This window comes from Ipomoea nil, unplaced genomic scaffold (assembly GCF_001879475.1).
Source record: "Ipomoea nil cultivar Tokyo-kokei standard unplaced genomic scaffold, Asagao_1.1 scaffold2144, whole genome shotgun sequence".
Classification (NCBI taxonomy): Eukaryota; Viridiplantae; Streptophyta; class Magnoliopsida; order Solanales; family Convolvulaceae; genus Ipomoea; species Ipomoea nil.
The window spans coordinates 6524181-6544236 of record NW_017618572.1 but is presented as its reverse complement, the minus strand read 5'-3'; the positions used below and the strand labels follow the sequence as shown (position 1 = coordinate 6544236).

At 38.2% G+C, this 20056-nt stretch overlaps 3 protein-coding genes across 3 annotated transcripts; 1 reads left to right on the top strand and 2 right to left on the bottom strand.

Moving 5' to 3' along the window:
- Positions 1 to 769: 769 nt before the first annotated feature.
- LOC109148693 lies at positions 770 to 2218 on the bottom strand. The gene has a single exon (XM_019296430.1). The coding sequence runs from the start codon at positions 2216 to 2218 to the stop codon at positions 770 to 772; it is 1449 nt and encodes a 482-aa protein (XP_019151975.1).
- Positions 2219 to 12550: 10332 nt separating this feature from the next.
- LOC109148559 (proteinase inhibitor PSI-1.2-like) lies at positions 12551 to 14530 on the bottom strand. Its single transcript, XM_019296295.1, has 2 exons — positions 14400 to 14530; positions 12551 to 12954 (listed from the first exon to the last, which is right to left on the bottom strand). The coding sequence occupies exons 1-2, from the start codon at positions 14446 to 14448 to the stop codon at positions 12761 to 12763; spliced, it is 243 nt and encodes an 80-aa protein (XP_019151840.1). The 5' UTR covers positions 14449 to 14530; the 3' UTR covers positions 12551 to 12760.
- Positions 14531 to 19113: 4583 nt separating this feature from the next.
- LOC109148692 (uncharacterized mitochondrial protein AtMg00810-like) lies at positions 19114 to 19509 on the top strand. Its single transcript, XM_019296429.1, has one exon. The coding sequence runs from the start codon at positions 19114 to 19116 to the stop codon at positions 19507 to 19509; it is 396 nt and encodes a 131-aa protein (XP_019151974.1).
- The last annotated feature ends 547 nt before the right edge of the window (positions 19510 to 20056 follow it).

Genomic DNA, 20056 nt, shown 5'->3' with positions numbered 1-20056 from the left:
CTTCAATTACGGGTGATGGAAGGCGGTTGATGATGAATGCGGCATGCCTTACACACTGTCCCCAAAATTCCAGTGGAAGATGAGCTTGAAAGCGAAGCGTTCTTGCAACGTTTAGTATATGCTGGTGCTTTCTTTCAACCACAGCATTCTGTTGTGGAGTATTAATACATGACCTTTGATGAATGATCCCCTTTTCATTGTAGAAACCTGCCATGTCAAACTCTAAACCATTGTCACTTCTAATTATCTTAATTAGAGATCCAAATTGTGTGTATGCAAAACTGTGAAACCCCTTTATCAACTCTCTAACTTCTGACTTCTTCTTCATTAGATGTAGCCAAGTAAAGCGGGAATAATCGTCCACTATAGTCAGAAAATATTGCTCTCCTTTCATTGAGCATACCGGAAAAGGCCCCCATATATCCACATGGATGAGTTCAAAGCAAGCTTTTGTTGTTGTGGTACTTATGGGGAAGGGGGAACGTTTGTGTTTGGCAAAATGACACACGTCACAAGCTTTATTAGTAGAAGCTAAACTTGGAATTTCTTTAAACATATGCAGTTTATTCATAGGGAAGTGGCCCAAACGTTGGTGCCATACTTCAATTTTATTACATTGCATAACCAGATTTTTATGACAAGAAGCAGGTTCCAGAGATGGCCTCATCAGATACAATCCTTTCTCTTGTTTAGCCAAGCCAATCATCACTCCATGGGCACCCCGAATCAGACACTGTCCAGAGGAAAAAATCAAGTTGTAAGATGTGTCCTAAAGCAATTTGCTCACTGATACTATGTTAAATTGGAAGGTTGGGATATGCATAACGTCTCTCAGCCACAGATTGTTCCCCAGCTTCACACTCCCTTTATGATTCACAGCAATGCGGTTTCCAGTAGGTAGGCTAACTTCTTCTCCTTCAACAGTGTAATATTCATCAAAATATTCAATGGAGCAAGTGATATGATCGGTAGCACCCGAATCTAATATCCAAGTAGACTCACATATTGAAAGGAAATTAATGCGAGAAGAGGAATACTTGCCTCCATTGTCTTCCTCAGCAAACTTGGGAATCAATGAAACTGCTGCAGTGGTATTGGAGCTGGAAGGCAGGTTCATCTGATTTTGCATAGCCAGTAAGAGTTTCTGAAATTGATCATTGCTGATTCCCAGATCAGTCATCACTGGAGCAGCAGTTTGTTGTTTCATTTTGGATTTGAAGCCTGGCACCCAACCGGGGGGATAGCCATGCTTTTTGTAGCATTTGTCAATGGTGTGCCCCATCATTCCATTATAGTTGTTGACAGTAGCCACAATCTCCTCTGCTGGTATGTTATTCATCTGGACAGCATTAGCTTGGCCGACTTCCAAACTGCTCATGTTCATGTTAGTCATGCCAATCTGTCGTTTCACCTTCTCTGCCATCACATAAACTTTGCATACTTCCGGCAATGGATCGAGGACAAGAACATTAGACTTCAAGCTATTGAAGTCATCGTTCAATCCTTGGAGGAATCTTATCAACTGATCCACGTCCCGTTCTCTTCTAATTTCATCAACGAGACCGCAATCGCATCTTGGATCGCACTTGCATATTGGGAGAGGCCTCAAGATATTCATCTCCTCCCACATGGTCCTGCATTTAGTATAGTAATCGCTCACAGATAGGTTACCTTGTTTCAGATTGTTGATCTCATTCTGTAAGGTTGAGATCCGTTGTGCATCGCATTGTGCGAATCTCTTTCTCAGATCTTCCCAGACATCTCGCGCTTTGTCCAAATGCATAACGCTTTGAGCTATGGAGGTGTGGATTGACTTGAAGATCCAGGAGCACACTATAAGATTACAGCGTCTCCAAGCCGCATACTGGCTGCTTTCTCTGCTCGGAGTTGAATCGCTGCCGTTGACGATCCACCATTTGTTCTTCACTTCCAAGGCGATCCGCATCGAGATATACCAAGAAGTGTAGTTGGAGCTACCTACTAATGGGGGACTAACGAGGATCGCAGAGGGGTTCTCGTTCACGCTGAGAAACAGCGGATTCTCCATATCCTCTGTGCCGTAGTTTCTCTGCGTCTGTAGATTAGAGTTCCTCTGCGGAGCTGATGTAGCGTTGCGAGCTGGTGATCGGATGAGAGGTGACGCTGTGTTCCTCTCATGTCTTCCTTCGCCGGAGACGGCGGCTGCGTATGAGAATCGTCTCGGCGGCTCTGCTACCATATCGGAAAAGAGTCTTTACTCAAAGAGAAAATGGGCGGTAAACTTTCATCTCACTGGTTTTGGTACATGAATGTATGAATCGATACAAAAGAAGAAGAAACTGCCACCTTATATATTAGTGGCAGTTATAACAGATAGAGAAAGGAAAAATACAAGAAGGACCTTCTACTCTTCTTCCCTCAATAGTGTGTCCATGATAAAGTCCATGCACCCGTTGTGTGTCCATGTTAGACAAGTCTCTAGTTGTAATAGTATTATTTCACTTTTATTGATTCAAAGCAATTGACTAGATTAATTGCCACATGACATACCTAATGTATTCAACTGCACTCTGGGGCACACCTTAATGTAATTAGATACTGGGTTTGCTCTTGTTACATAATAACCATAACTAAAGAATGGTTTGCACGTGCTAGTGCCATGATAGAACCCATGCACCGTTGTGTGTCCCTGTTAGTCAAGTTTGTAATTCTAATGGTATTATTTGACTTTTATTGATTTAAAGCAGTTGTCTAGATTACTTGCAATAACCGTAACCAAAAAAATGAATTGCACTTCTGCACATTTAATCCAATTAGATGATTGGATTTGCTCCTGCTTCACAACATGACGTTCCTAATGTATTCGATTGCACTACTACACAACTTATTGTAATTAGATGACTGTATGCTATGTTACCAATTTAAACTTTATTATTTCAGTTTTGTTAATCCAAAATCATTTGATTAGATTTCTGTGCTGGAGACTACAACTTGATTCCTTCACCTTTATTGCTTCAAAAGCATTTGATCATATTACTATGTTGCAGACTAGGAGTTTTTGTAATGTAACCAAATGCAATTAGATGATTGGCTTTGGTACTGTTGCATAATAACCCTAACGAACTGACAGTTTGCACTGCTGTTGTAAGCTAACTAATATCCACAAGACCACAACCCCCTAAAAAAAAAAAAAAAAAAAAAAAAAAAAAGAAAAAAAAAACTTCGGGACCTTATCAATTATCATGGCCCCAACGTACCAGACACCAACAGTAGTGCCACCACTTTAGTGGCCACAAACAAAAAAGGGACATTAGTTCCAGATTTTTAAAGTGTAATACGAGACTAAATTATTAACAGGTGTAACACGCGACTAAATTATTTACAAGTACGCCCTTTGCTCTTGTTAATACTCTCCAACGCGTGTGACAATATTTTGCATGTTGCTATTTACTGCACTGAGCAGGATGTTGTGCATGAACCTTTTGCGCAGGTTTAAATGTAGTACTTGATCCCATCTTTCAAGCCCAGAATGCTAGCGGGTGCACTCCTGATGTTAGAGTAAAGGGCCGAGAGGAGAGAAAAAGAGAATTTGGAATTTCAGAATTCAAATAAGGGAGAAAACAGAAAAAAAAAAAAAACAAGGGACCATAAGGTTCCCTCCTGCAAGAAGATATCTTGCCCAGCTGCATTTCAGAGCTTATTCAATACCTTACTGCCTAGGAGAAGGTCTCAATTTATACCTTATTACAAGGTCTAATTGTAGAAATTAAGCAATAATCATGTTAAACAATAATGGCAGATTTTCCTAGAAATATGCCTTGATTGTAACTGTTGCATGAATTGGGGTTGATTGATTAATTGTTACCTTCCTTGTTCTGACTTTCCTTCTTCTTTCGTGTGTACACTATCCACTTATTACGGTCTTTATCAATGCTGCCCGCCAACGGAACAACCTTGTCCACAAGGTTGGAGTCTGGAAACTGGCCACGAAAATCAGCAACATCAATCCAAGTAGCATCATCCTTTGGCTGGCCCTCCCATTGCACCAGAACCTGGGTGTTCCCACTGTGCTCGCGGGTAGCCAGAATATCTTGGGGAGTGTAACCTTGTTCACCCATTGTCATATCCTCGGGAAGCTTGGCAATAGCTGGATGGTCGCCTGTGACACGGCGAAGTTGGGACACATGAAAAATAGGGTGTACCTTAGCTGTAGCAGGCAGTGCAAGCTTGTATGATACTGCACTTAACTTTCGCACAATAGTGAAGGGACCAAAATATTGCGGGGCTAACTTTTGATTGACACGCCGCTGGACTGTTGATTGGCGATGTGGACGAAGCTTAAGTAAGACCTTATCACCTTCAACAAACTGAAAATCCCGTCGTTTGGCATTGGCTACCTTGGTCATGTGTTGTTGTGCTCGGTCCAAATTGTAGCGGAGTTGGAGGAGTATTTCATTTCGATCACAATGTTCCTCGGCCACTACTGCCACTTTGAATTCCCCAGGCAAATATTGAGCCAAGGTGGGAGGAGGTCGACCATACATACATTGAAAATGGGTGATACCTGCAGCTCCATGAAAGGAGGTGTTATACCAATATTCAGCCCAGTGTAGATATCGGCCCCATTGTGTGGGTTGTTCTGATGTAAAACATCGCAAATACTGCTCGAGACATCTGTTGAGTACTTCGGTCTGCCCGTCCGTCTGAGGATGGTACGAGCTACTCATTCGAAGCTTGGTATCCCACTTTGCAAAGAATTCTTTCCAAAAATTGCTCAAAAATATCGAGTCACGGTCAGACACAATTGACCTCAGAACTCCATGTAGACGAACGATCTCCTTTGCGAATATTGCAGCAAGAGATTTTGCGGTGTATGGGTGTCGGAGTCCCACAAAATGGGCATATTTAGTGAAGCGGTCTATGACCACCCATATGCAATCGAATCCGCTGGAACGAGGGAGTCCTGTGATGAAATCCATGGCAATATCTTCCCAAACAGCTGCTGGAATTGGCAATGGATGGAGAAGTCCTGCTGGGGCCAAAGTGTCATACTTATTTTTTTGACATATAAGGCACTCGGATACAAATTGTTGGACCCGTTTCATCATCCCTTTCCAATACACACTATCTGCTATGCAGCGGTAAGTGCGATACGCACCAGAGTGACCTCCCATGAGTGTGGAATGGAATTCTTCTAAAAGTTTTGGGATTTGGGCTGCCCGAGCCATGAATTCAGTCATGAATTCGTCCACCATTCCAACTTGATGTAAGGCAGCTAGCTGCTCAATAGGAGGAGCCGCTAGGTCACCGCCAAATTGGTCCATGAGTTCTATCTTGAATTGGGCCCAAGACAATGTCGGCGTTTTCTGTTGTAACCATCTCAACCAATGGAGTGCTGCCCCTTCCATACTCACAAAGGCTGTAGCAACCTTTAATTCATCGCGTGTACGTTGTATTACAAAGTACTGCTCCGCACGAGCCAGCCAGCCAATAGGGTCAGCACCATCAAAGTTAGGTATGTCGATCCTTTTGGGAGGGAATTGGTCTGCATCAGTAGTAATCGGGTCGAGAGGTTGTGTGGTGGTACCTGATTGTTGCATCGGTGTGTCGCTTTGTCTGCTAGCCTTGGAAATAGAATTGGATTCAGTATGGCCTTTATTTTGGAGAGAGAGAGTAACCAACTCGGTTAACGTGGCAATGGAGTTTTCCAGATTGGTGATGGAGCTCCGAACCTCAGTGAATTGTTCAACCACGTTTGCCCGTAAATCGTCTTGACCCTTCTCCAACGTGTCTACTCTCGCATCCATTCGTGTCATGGCAGGTCGGAGCAACTTGTTAGAGTAAAGGGCCGAGAGGAGAGAAAAAGAGAATTTGGAATTTCAGAATTCAAATAAGGGAGAAAACAGAAAAAAAAAAAACAAGGGACCATAAGGTTCCCTCCTGCAAGAAGATATCTTGCCCAGCTGCATTTCAGAGCTTATTCGATACCTTACTGCCTAGGAGAAGGTCTCAATTTATACCTTATTACAAGGTCTAATTGTAGAAATTAAGCAATAATCATGTTAAACAATAATGGCAGATTTTCCTAGAAATATGCCTTGATTGTAACTGTTGCATGAATTGGGGTTGATTGATTAATTGTTACCTTCCTTGTTCTGACTTTCCTTCTTCTTTCGTGTGTACACTATCCACTTATTACGGTCTTTATCACCTGACTAAGGAAGGACTCCATGTGCACGCCTCTCATCCCGACTGGATAAATACCCACAACAGTCCCAATCTGCACAGTCAAAAAGTTATGAACAAGTTAGAAATGTTAAGAGCACTTCAAACAAGTTATAAGTTCTGACACCAAGTGTAATCTACATCTACATCAAGACTGGTTCTAAACTTATTCACTACAGATCGTACATGTGCACTCCCAATATGCACATTTGTCAAGTTATAAACATGCTGTTTAATATTATGTGTAACTATGGGAGTGCACATTTGTCAAGTTATAAACATGCTGTTTAATATTATGTGTAACTACTTCCAACTGTAATATTATAAAATGCTTTAGGCTCCTTGAAACAAGTTGGAAATGTTAAGTGCATTTCAAACAAGTTTTTAGTTCTTAACGTAGGTGTTAGCTAGAAGTAAAGGTAAATTAAAGTGGCCTTAATATTCCAGAGTATACATCAACATAGCCTTCCAGTAGCTACATTCAATCCAGACTTTAATATTCCAGTAGTTACATTCAATCCAGACTTTAATATTCCAGTAGCATTCCAGTAGCCTTGCATCATATTCCAATCTGCCTATTCTTCACGTGCAATATGCACCATTTGTCCCTTTACGCAAATAAAACCAATTCTAATATTGACTTTTACTGCATATCAGTGCTTCCATCTTAGGTTTCTGGTCTTAGTTGCAATTATCCCATACCAACTACGAATCACAGTTAAAAGAATGAAAACCAAAGTGCAGTTTTGACAAAACCAGTTCTAAATCTAATATTGACTTTTATTGCATATCAATATCAATGCTTCCATCTTAGGTTTGTGGTCTTATTTGCAATTATCTCATACCAACTACGAATCTCAGTTAAACTTTACCTAACACCGCCAATGGATTCTAATTGTAGTTCTACTAGTAAAGCTAACAACGCTTATAGATCGTAGTACGGGAGTAGGGGCAGGTGTAGGTGTAGGTGTAGGTGGATTTACGCATACTCAACTGTCCAGTCATTCAATGAGTTAATTTAACATAATTTAGTTAATTTACAAATGCAAATGCAAGTCTAGATTACTATAGATGCACATGGCATGGATGCACAACGTTGTTCTCTAATCTCTATTCACACTTTTCACTCTATGAAATGCCTAGTAAAAAAGAAATTCTTCCTTATTATTTAACTAGACCAAAATGTGGCCTCCCAAATGTTTAGAGTGTACATACCGTAGCGGTCGTCATGGCAAATAGACGAGAAGGCACACCCCATCTCCGATGTCTTTACCTAGCATTGAGCACCGAACACCATGCATCTACTATCACTCTCGACACGTTTGTCCGCTCCTTTAGTAACATAGCAAGCTAGTAACATGGCAAATTATTAAAATAAGTAAAAATTTTAACATTATCAATGATACCGTAAGAAGTAATCACTAATCCCAGAACTTAAATGCACGAATTTGCATACAACCTGCAATTTTACTCTCAATCAATGATGATGCTGCATACCCATTATTCCACCAAGATAGCACACATTTCTACATTGCAACTTGTACTTACAAATATACATATATGCATTCAAATAAGCCCTCTCGCGCATCTAACATACTAATATTATCACAGATACCCCTATAGCTGCATCATACATAGGCAAATATATATCACATACGTAAAATACATCCTAAAATCAACGAATCACAAAGGTCAATTATTCACCATACCACAAAAATATTTTTGAAGAATTTTAAAAAGGCTTCGCACATAAACATTTATTAAAAATCATTTTTGGGGTTTTTAGAGGTGGGTAAACACCAAGCAAATTCTCTTAATTTTTTTTGCAAATTAACCAGTTCAAATACTCTCTTTTATTGTTTTCCAGTGCTGCCATCTTAATTCTTGTCTTAGTTGCAATTATACAAGTGCAATTCAAAATTAAGTGATTATATACCTAAATTGACACTAGGTATGCAAGAATGCACCCCCCATCCCCCGGCACTAATCCAGAATGCACTCCTGTGATGCACCCAAATAAACGCACACAACAAATTGTCTATGCCCGCTATGCAAGCCGGAAGAAATGGCCATCAGGCCAACCCTTGCAATGAGAAAACTGGGGAATTACCACAACCCCGCCTCACCCCAAACAAAAATCACTGCATTACAAAGAATATAGGCATGGAGCAAAATAACCGGAAATGACCTCCATGTGCCCACCGGTGCGCCTCCCGCTGCCTTGCGGATAGCCCCGGAGCTACCCCGCCGGCAGCCTAGTCACCAGCAGTGGTCGCCGTGGAGGATAGAGGACGGCGGCCAGACCAACGCTTGAATGATCGCGACGCCGGGTGCACCCTGTGAGCCCCGACGAGGCTGGTTCTATGAGCCCCTGGGGAGGCCGGTGTCAGCGGCTCTACTGGATGACCGGATGAACTCCTCCTCGATCGGCGATTGGACCTAGCCATGACTAAACGCGCCCTCGCAGAGAGACCTGAGATTACGGTGCGAGAGAGTGAAGCGGAAGAAAAAAAAAAGGACACTCACTAACACGGCTGAAATACAAAAACGCCCCTATGACTTTGACCGGCCAAAATATATTATGCGCATAATGCACAGGGTACCACGTGCACCCACATTACATGCGATCACAACCATTTGATCATCTAAAATGAACGTGCACAAATAGTGCACAGGTTCACACGAAACCCAAAGTTCACACCTGAACTTTTTCCTATATATATATATATATATATATATATATATATATATATATATATATATATATATATTTATTTATTTATTTATTTATTTATTTATTTATTTACTCTTGTAATCACTTTCTAGTGATAATATATATATATTTTCCATTATTCCCAATTCTTTTGTCATTTTTATATATTTTCCTATTTATATTATTTAACTTCCTATAATTCTCAATTTTCGATTCTTCGCTCCCGCATTATTCCGCTATATTCCTAACAATAGGTTTCTGGGCAGTGTTGAATCCCAAACTCAGAAGCCATGGATGAGTCAACTCGCGGCTGTTGCGTGCATCTCCCTTGCTGCCAAAAAGTTGAAGAGACCCAAGTGCCTCTCCTCCTGGATTTTCAAGTATTGATTTTAGTTTACCGGCGGTGGCTGCATTCTATTTTCAGTTCTGTGTACTTGCTTTGAACGTGGAGTGTTTAATTGTATGTTTGGTTGATTTTCACCACCGAGAAATGATACATTTTAAAATTTGAATCTGTGAAATGGAAAGAAAAACTAATCCGTTGCCAAGAAAAACAAAATTCCGTTGCCTCCGGTGAATCTCTCTCCCACGGCTTTTTTGGATTTGCCGGAAACATGTAGATTCGTGGGAGAAGAAAAATAATAATAATAATAAAATGACTACAATACCCTCATTATTTTACCTATTAATACTTTTTGGTGAAATTTGGCCGGCAATTTGACCGGAATGACCAAAATTGATAAAAATTGGATAGTTAAGGTACTAAATTAACAGTTTTAAAAGTCGTGGAGTGAAATTAACAAGACCACAATAGTCATTGGACCAAAATTGAAATTTACTCTTGACAAAATATTTAAAAACTAAAATTTAGGATGTAGGCGAAAATCCAAAACCGTTATCCAAAAACATACAGAAATAACCACATCAGGAATAGACATAGATTACATATCCATTGGCTTGGAGTAGACACCCAACTAACTTGCACACACCGAACAGTTATAGCGCACAGTTCGGGTTTATAAGTAATTGTAATGTGATTGAAATAAAATTTGACATGTTTTTCTAAAACATAAAGAGCTTAATGATATTAGCTCAAGCCTAATCATATTAAAGTAGATAAGGAACCGTTTAGACTTTGTAAGGATACCTTAAAAGTCGCTTACTTCATTGTCGTTGAAGAACCATTTTAGAACCAGAAGTTCCATAATCGCAACGTGCATGATATTTGCGATGAAATTGTTAGCAACATCTAGGGCTCCTTCTACAATGAAATATTGGAATAGTGTTTAATATATATTCTCCGAGTTACAAAAGAATGTATGATTTTTGATAGGCTACTTGGGTACTGGCTATTTTGTTTGATCATCATGATGCCAAATCCAAAATTGGTTAAACAATGAATTACCCCCAATGTCCTAAATGAGGAAAATAACGCTTGTGTTGCACAAATAATATATGAGTATGTTAAAGAATATTTGACAAATTAAAGCATATATAGCGTCAAAATTCAACTCATATGAGCTCTAGAAGAGTTACAAAATTATTGTGCAAGATATATATTCACTCTAGTGACAATCCAGAAGATTTGTCCAATCCACTTCTATAATTATGGAAATATATTTATGTGTGGGATTTGAAGATTGTTAACTTGACGAGGAGTATCATTTTACATGGATCAATCCTGAAGATTGGGTCTTGAAGACCAATAGTTGTACTCTTTTTCCTCTAATTAAGTTTTGATATTATTTTCTTAAATAAAGGTTTTTTGAGGTAGCTAAGTGCAACACATGAATACACATATCATATAGTACTCTTTTCCTCAACTAGATTTTTCCCACATGGTTTCTTTAGCGAGGTTTTAACGAGGCATGACAGTGATAAGATAATGGCCAAGATGATGGCATTTTCAACGGCCGGAGAATCCCGGTGAAAGACAAGTTAGATTGGCTAATCCACTACGACGTGGAGGTCAAAGCTGCGTTTTCCAAGCGCATCCATCCGGAGAAAGGAACAAGGAGGAACCACGATAATCAAGTAGGGTGGAAAAAACCTGATAGCGGTTGGCTCAAACTTAACATCGATGGAAGCTGCAAGGGCAGCGGAGTGGCAGGTTGCGGCGGTCGCTTCAGAGATGAACATGGGGATTGGCGTGGAGGGTTCACGGCCAACATAGGACGGTGCCAAGCTTTGGAAGCGGAAGCATGGGGACTCTACCACGGTCTGCGCATGGCGAATACAAATGGGTTGTCTAAACTCATAGTTGAGTGTGATTCTAAGCGCCTCCTGGAAAATTTCCGCGGGTCGAAGAGTGAAGCAGATTTTGATAACAACATTGTAAGGAGATGTGCACGGGAGATCGTAAGGTTTAGAGAAATTCAGTTCAATCACGTTTTCCGAGAGGGGAACAAGGCAGCAGATTGGCTGGCTACGGCGGCGCTCGCACATCAGATTGGTTACCATGCGGTCCACGATGTGCCTCTGGAGCTGAGTGACATTATTGGTCACGACAAGCTGGGAGCTTTGTTTCCCAGGCGTCTTTGATTTTTGGGTATCCCCCTCCGTTCTGATGTAAAAAAAAAAAAAAAAAAAAAATGAATACACATATCATATAGTACTCTTTTCCTCAACTAGATTTTTCCCACATGGTTTCTTTAGCGAGGTTTTAACGAGGCGTGGCAGTGATAAGATATTGGCCAAGAGAGAGAGAGCGCTTTATGGCCATTATCCCCATTATTATTGTAGCGGTTAATCTCATTTATGATGATTATTATAACAGTAATCTTTTGTTTATATATATTTGTATGATCGATACAATGATGAATGGAAGAATATTCTTGAGTTCCTTTGTCTTCACTCTCTCTTTTGAGCAATGTTCTGAGTCTATGATCACACAAGATTCATATGTAAATATATAGTAATTTACAACAAAATTGAACAAGAATTCTGGTCAAACGAAGCGGGGAAAAAAGACGCGAAAGATCAAGGTTCAATTTATTTGCATTGACAAAATAAAATAATTCAATAGACTTTCGGCTTTGTAAAACTTATGAGTTTGATTTTTGGACTGTTCAAATATACAGTTCACATTGTCCCTTCTAGCTTTCTTATCTATATATATATAAAGGATGGAAGTTGAATATGTTGTCACGCAATGCCATCAATAATACCTCTTCATCCTTTATAATTTTATAGTCATACTGAAACTCTATATATCATGCATATATTGGATTGAATGGTAAATAATAAAAGATTAATGATTCTCTTTGTATCATGTCGTTTTTCTCTACTTTGTTGGAAAAATAGCATCAAAATTACATTTTAAGTAGCTATTTTGTGGTATAAATATATGTTGGGTTCACTACTAATTTGAGTTGAGTCAAAGTAGATTCTGTTTCTTTGTAGTGAGATGAAAAAATCATTATATTGTACGCTCAAAACAAATAATGGGTGAATGTGAGAAAACTGGGAAAAACATTTGTCCCACATTAATTTTGAAAGTGGATTTGCATAGTATATATACAATTACCTTTCATAAGCAATTTGAATTTTAGAGTTTAGAGACGCTCACTCACGTGCACGGGAATAAAAAAAAATAGTCATATCATAATAATAGTAGGATCAAACGGGATTACATTAGGAAATGCGAAAGAAGGATAGTAAGTGTCTAGCTTTCTTAATTATTCCGTAATTACTATTACATTTTTATTTTTTAAACACATTAAAATTAAAAACAAAGAAAAGCAAACAACACTATATCTTCTTCACCCTTTGAGACTTGGCCAGCCTTATTTCTAGTCCATATATTGCAAGTACTACACATGATGTTGAGACTTGTTTCTGAAATTAGTTGCATATGGGACTTCCATCATTGCTATAGAGTTGACAGCCTCGAGCTTTTGCTGTGCAACAGTTTTCACATATTTCACGAATTTGAGTGGTACTAGGTGGACAAATCATGTAGTCTGCATCTGGGTCACAATTTCTAGGGCATCCTTGGGCTTCTGCTTGATCCATGTTGGATCCTAATACAAGAATGCCTGTTACACAAACATTCATATAGTAAGAAATAATTATATTACTCCATATAAATTTTAATTTGATAGTAAAAAATTTGGATAGTAGTTAATGATGAGGATGTGTTAAACATATAATATATAAAACATAAATGTGCAATCTAATTATCAGTTTAAACTTTTAGTGGATATATATATATATATATATATATATATATATATATATATATATATATATATATATATATATATAGAGGAAGGTTCAGGTGCGGCGATGTCCTTAGGTGCGGCGTCACCAATAGTACAACAAATATACACCATCAACGTTAGGAAAATGCACCACAAAAACACATTCAAATTAGGTACGCATCACAAAAAACACACCATTAGGTGTGAGTAAAAACACCATACATTGTTCAGAAATACACTATTGGGGTGTGGTGAGTTATATGCTGTATTTTTTGAATATGTTGTGTATTTTTTGTATTTTTGTTGCATTTTATTGTGGTGTGTTTCCCTTACACTGTTGGTGCATGTTGTTAACACTGTTGGTGTATTATGAAATTCCGCCGCACCGCCGCACGGAAAGACTCCGCCGCATTTGAACTTTCTTCTATATATATATATATATATATATATATATATATATATATATATATATATATATATATATATTTCAACTATTTCAATTTGGTATCAGTGTTAGTCATGTAAAATAAAGGTTAGGGCTGGGCATATAATATATAAAACATAAATGTGTAATAATAATAATAATAATAATAATAATAATAATAATAATAATAATAATAATAATAATAATAATAATAATAATAATAATAATAATAATAGTCATGTAAAATTAAAGGTTAGGGTTGGGCATATAATATAATAATAGTCATGTAAAATTAAAGGTTAGGGCTGGGCATATAATATATAAAACATAAATGTGTAATAATAATAATAATAATAGAAGAGAAGAAGAAGAAGAAGAAGAAGAAGAAGAAGAAGAAGAAGAAGAAAGAATTACACATTTCGTCCCTAAGTTATAAGGTAATTGTATGATTCGTTCCTACTTGTTGATCGTGCTCACTTTTCGTCCCTAAGCTATAATTGATGTTGTAAATTTCGTTCTTTTTCTAACAAAACATTAAGGACAACGAAATTTGTAACGTCAATTATATAGCTTATTAGCTTAGAGACAAGAAGTGAGCATGACCTGCTACAAAAATGACGAAATTTATAACACCAGTTATAGCTTAGGGACATGAAGTGAGCACAACTAATAAGTATAGACGAATCCTACAATTATCTTATAATTTAGAGACGAAAAGTGCCATTTCAATAATAATAATAATAATAGAAAATTTTACATTCGAAAATACAGAAGACGTTGAATTATTATATTATAATGTGTTGTTATAAGTAAAAACTTTTAGTAGGTAAGAAAAGAAGAAGGCATGAAGGCATACCCCAAACGACGAGGAGAGTGAGGAACCCAATTTTGGAAGCTGTGGCCATGATATGATACCTTAACTTCTTCGAACTTATGATCTAATCTCTATACGTGATTGTTTGCTTGATGATCTGAGAAGCTACATTAATACCCTTTTTATACCAAAATGTTAGTACTTCAATGCATATCTAGGTTATTAGATAAAAATTCCAAGCCGCCTTTGACTTTAAATTCGGGTTTGTTTATTTATTTATTTCTATCAATATGATGGGTCAAGAGTAGGTGTTAAATGAATTACGTACTATCAATTAATTGAAGAGTACACAATAAAAATTATTATCTCTTACAAATATTCAATACTATCTGTCATACTTATTATTAATTAGTCAAATTAATTTTTATTTTTTTGTTTTTTTTTATAAATATGTTTTACTTATTTTTAAATTTAATTTTTGTGTTTAATAGTACTTTTAGTGTAATTTCTAAATATATAAATTTTGAATACTAATGTCAAACTTAATATTATGAAAAATTGAATTTAAAATAAATTCAGTCAAATCACGTTACACATCAAACGAGTTGTGGAGAGTAATATTTAATTGAGTCAATTGACTAAAGGCTGCAACATGGGATTAAATAGAGTCCGTAGATAAGAATGCCAGCAGGGGTAGATACAATGCGACGTTTAGATTTGGACAGTCCGAAAATCAAAGTCGTATGTTTTGCCAAAACCAAAACCGTACGTTTTGCCAAAACCAAAGTCTATGAAAATCGAATTATTATAGTCTCACCAAGCAACTAGATGCATGGAGCCTTGATAATCATGCACGTGTTTTTTGCTATCTCCCTTTCTCCATAAACTCGTAGGTATTAACCAATATTATACATTTTTGGTCTAAAATTAGATTCGATTAACGTGACTTTAGTAAAGTTATTTACAATTAATTTTTTTATAATATTAAGATTAAGATTAGAATTAGTATGTGTAAAATATCAGAAGATGTCAACAAAAATCAGCTAGAGTTAGTTACAAAATAGCAGTTAGTTTGTTGTAATAGATTAGCAGTTTCATATCTGTATATATAAACCTTTTCCTCTTGTGTTGAAAGGAGTTAGACAAAATTAGTTCCTAATACAGTTTCTTCTTCTTCCCTTTTTTTCTTGTTTTTACTTCCTAAACTGTGAAATGGTATCAGAGCCTTGATGGTCAACAATGGCGTGGAATATGCCGTCTGTCAATGCCGCTCAACAACAAGCAGGTTCCAGCTCATTTCCCCATCCGACTGCCACGAATCCAGCTCCGTCCTCTACACTCCAGTGAACGCAATGAATGCCGGGAATCAGGTTTTCGATCCAAATGATAATACTAGCCCATATCATCTCCATATGAATGAGAGTCCTGCGATGGAGCTGGTATCTTGCAAACTAGACGGAAACAACTATCACGAATGGGCAAGAGCGATGAAGGTAGCCTTGAATTCAAAAAATAAATTTGGTTTCGTTAACGACACAATCAAGATGCCGAGTATAGAAGATCGGAAGTTCTTTTATTGGGATCGCTGCAACAACATGGTGGCGACTTGGATAACTCATGTGTTATCACCAACAATTGCTAGAAGTGTCCTGTGGATTGAGACAGCAGAAGGAATCTAGAACGACTTGAAGAAGAGGTTCAGCGAACATGACATATTCCGAATTGCTGAGATTCAAGCTGAGATCTACCAAACGAAGCAAGGAGATAGCAGCGTGAATGAGTATTTCACCAAATTGAAGCTGTTGTGGGATGAATATCTCATTCTGAGACCTGCACCTGCATGCATCTGTACTCAAAAGTGTATGTGCAGTGACAATATCTTAAACCTAACCAGAACAAATCTTGAAAATGATATGTTGTTATGTGCATTCCTTATTGGATTGGATGAAAAGTATACCGGGGCAAGGAATCAAATCATGATGATGAGGCCCCTTCCAGATGCAAGTGAAGCCTTCTCCATGATCTCTCAACAGGAAAGGCAATTTTCAATAGGATTTAACAATCCTATCAATCAATTTGCTCAACTAAATGACAACTTGTCTGGGAGTGCAATGCGGGCCAGAGGAGATAAACATTATACCAACAATAAACCCAAACTGGTATGCAGCTACTGTGGATACACAGGACATACCATCGAGAAGTGTTACAAGAAACACGGGTACCCCCCCCCCCCCCCCCCCCCCCCCGGGATGGAAACCTAGAGGGAAAAATGTTGGATCAGCAAATCAAGTTCAGAATAGCACACATGAGAGCAGCATCTCTGTCAATCAATATGGATACAAGAGGTATCTTGAATTTCTTGAATACATGCAGAGAGAAAAGGGCACCCCACTGGACACGAAACAGACTGGAATAACACCTCAGGCCAACATTATAGCAGCAAATTCCGTGCCAAACATTGAAGTTGAAGGTAATATTGTTCTTACAGTTTCCAGTGAATATAAGAGTATGTGGATTCTTGATAGTGGTGCCACACACCATATAGTTTGTGATAGAAATTTACTGACTACCTCTACAAAAGTCAGTGAAAAATATGTAGCTTTACCAAATGGAAACAAGGCTGCAATTACACACATTGGTTCTGTTCATTTGTCCAGCAAACTTGTGCTACAGGGTGTTCTATGTGTCCCAGTGTTCTATTACAATCTGATCTCAATAGGTGAATTGGTTAAGACATCAGGTTATCATGTGATAATGCATTCTAACAAGTGTATAATACAGGATCCACACCTTGGGAGGATGATTGGTACAGCTGAACTGAGAGATGGCCTGTATCACCTTGATATATCAACTTCTTCAAGTCTGAATTGTATTCCTGTAGTGAATTCTGTGAACAGTGACATTTGGCATGTTAGACTAGGACATGCTTCTCATGCAAAAATAAAGTTTTTGCAGTCTTTGAATGTAAATATAGATGCTGGTAAAGACAGTGCTTGTGATTGTTGCCATTTGGCCAAACAGAAAAGGCTCCCTTTCATTCCTAGTAAATCCTCTACTGTTGATTGCTTTCATTTGGTGCATATGGATATTTGGGAACCATATCATGTCAAAACATTGTCTAGACATCAATATTTTCTCACTATTGTAGATGATTTCAGCAGGGCTACTTGGGTCTATCTAATGAGGGGTAAAGATGAAGTAAGACAGCTTGTGCAGGGTTTTTGTGCCTTAATTCATACTCAATTTGGAAGGGTAATTAAATGTATTAGAACAGACAATGGGAAGGAATTTTCAATGCTAGAATACCATATGCAGATGGGCATAATACACCAGACCTCTTGTGTGTATACTCCTCAACAAAATGTTGTGGTTGAGAGAAAACATGGGCACATTCTATCAATAGCAAGGGCCCTTAAATTCCAAGCTAAGCTACCTGATTTTTTCTGGGGTGAGTGTATATTGCAAGCTGTATATATCATCAACAGACTACCCTCAGCAGCTCTTGGCAACAAGATACCCTATGAGATCCTATTCAACAAAATGCCCCAATATCATCAGGCAAAGGATTGGGGAAAATGAACCTGACATTGAAAATGAAGCACCACCTCAGCCCCAACCAGATCTGAGAAGATCAACCAGGCAAAGGAATGTACCATCTTACCTGGCAGATTATGATTACCAGAATGGCAGATCCTCTCCACACAATTTGGCCTCAGTTATACCACATGACAGATTGTCACCTTCTTACCAAGCCTTTGTGATGAATATTTCCTACACCAAAGAACCAAAAACATATAATGAGGCTATAGTCTGATTGTTGGAAGCAAGCTATGGCTGCTGAAATTGAGGCTCTACAAGCAAACAAAATAAGGGAGCTCACCAATCTGCCACCTACAAAACAAGCTATTGGGTGCAAGTGGGTGTACAAAGTGAAACATAAATATGATGGAAGCATAGAAAGGTACAAAGCTAGACTAGTAGCCAAAGGCTACACACAAACAACTGGATTACATTATCTTGACACTTTTAGCCCAGTAGCCAAAATCACAACAATCAGGATACTCTTAGCTGTTGCAGCTGCCAAGGAGTGGAACCTACATCAATTGGATATGAACAATGTCTTCCTCCATGGAGATCTCTATGAAGAAGTGTATATGACCTTACCACCAGGGTTTGATGCCCCAAAACAAGGTATGGTGTGCAGATTAACAAAATCTCTTTATGGTTTGAAACAAGCTAGCAGACAGTGGAATGCCAAACTTACTGCAGAGCTGATTCATCTTGGTTTCAAACAAACTGTGGCAGATCCTTCCTTGTTCATCAAAGGAACAGGTGACAACTTTATTGCCCTTTTAGTTTATGTGGATGATGTTGTTCTAGCCAGTCCAGACAAGATACAAATACAAGAAATTAAGGATCATCTTCACAGGGTCTTTAAGATCAAAGATTTAGGCCCTCTCAGATTTTTTTTGGGTCTGGAAATTGCTAGATACATGAATGGGATTTCAGTCAATCAAAGGAGGTATGCATTGGAATTGTTGGACAGCACTGGGTTCATGCATAGCAAACCAGTCAAGTCTCCTATGATTCCTTCAATAAAATTGAGCAAATTAAAGGAAGTGGCACCATCCTGGATGACATTTCCCAATATAGAAGATTAGTGGGCAAGATGTTATATCTCACCATTACTAGACCAGATATTAGCTTTGCAGCCTAACAGCCATCTCAGTACTTGGATTGTCCCACAGATATTCATATGCAAGCTGCACACAGAGTCTTGAGATATATCAAAGGTGCTCCTGCTCAAGGATTATACTTTCCAGCAGCCAACCAACTCAATATGAAGGGATTCTCTGATTCCGATTGGGCAGCATTCCCTAATACAAGACGTTCTGTTTCTGGTTTCTGTATGTTTTTAGGATCAGCTCTAATTTCCTGGAAATCCAAGAAACAACAAACTGTTTCTCGATCCTCCTTAGAAGCAGAATATAGAGCCATTGCTGCAGCATCCTGTGAAATACAATGGCTAAGTTATTTGCTTGAATCTTTGGAGGTAAGGCTTGAAACACCTGTTGCGCTATTCACTGACAACAAGTCTGCTATGGCCATCGCTGAGAACCCAGTTTTTCACGAGAGAACAAAGCATATCTAACTTGACTGCCATCTAGTTCGGGAAAAAATACAAAAAGGAGTTCTGAGGCTGCTTCATGTTCCTACTACCAGTCAACTCGCTGATGTCTTCACTAAGCCACACATTCCGACTACCTTTGATAGCTTCATATCCAAGCTTGGCCTACATAATATGAATGATCCAGCTTGCGGGGGGATATCAGAAGATGTCAACAAAAGTCAGCTAGAGTTAGTTACAAAATAGCAGTTAGTTTGTTGTAATAGATTAGCAGTTTCATATCTGTGTATATAAACCTTTCCCTCTTGTGTTGAAAGGAGTTAGACAAAATCAATTCCTAATACAGTTTCTTCTTCTTCCCTTTCTTTCTTGTTCTTACTTCCCAAACTGTGAAATAAAATGTATATATTTAGTAATTATATTAAAAGTATTATTAAATATAAAAAAAATAAAATTAAAAATTATAAGAAAATGTTAATAGAAATAAGTAAAGAAAAAAAAGTTGGGTTGACCAATGAATAATGGCCATGTTTGGTTAATGGCAGATCCGTCATTTTTTTGGCAGATTCGC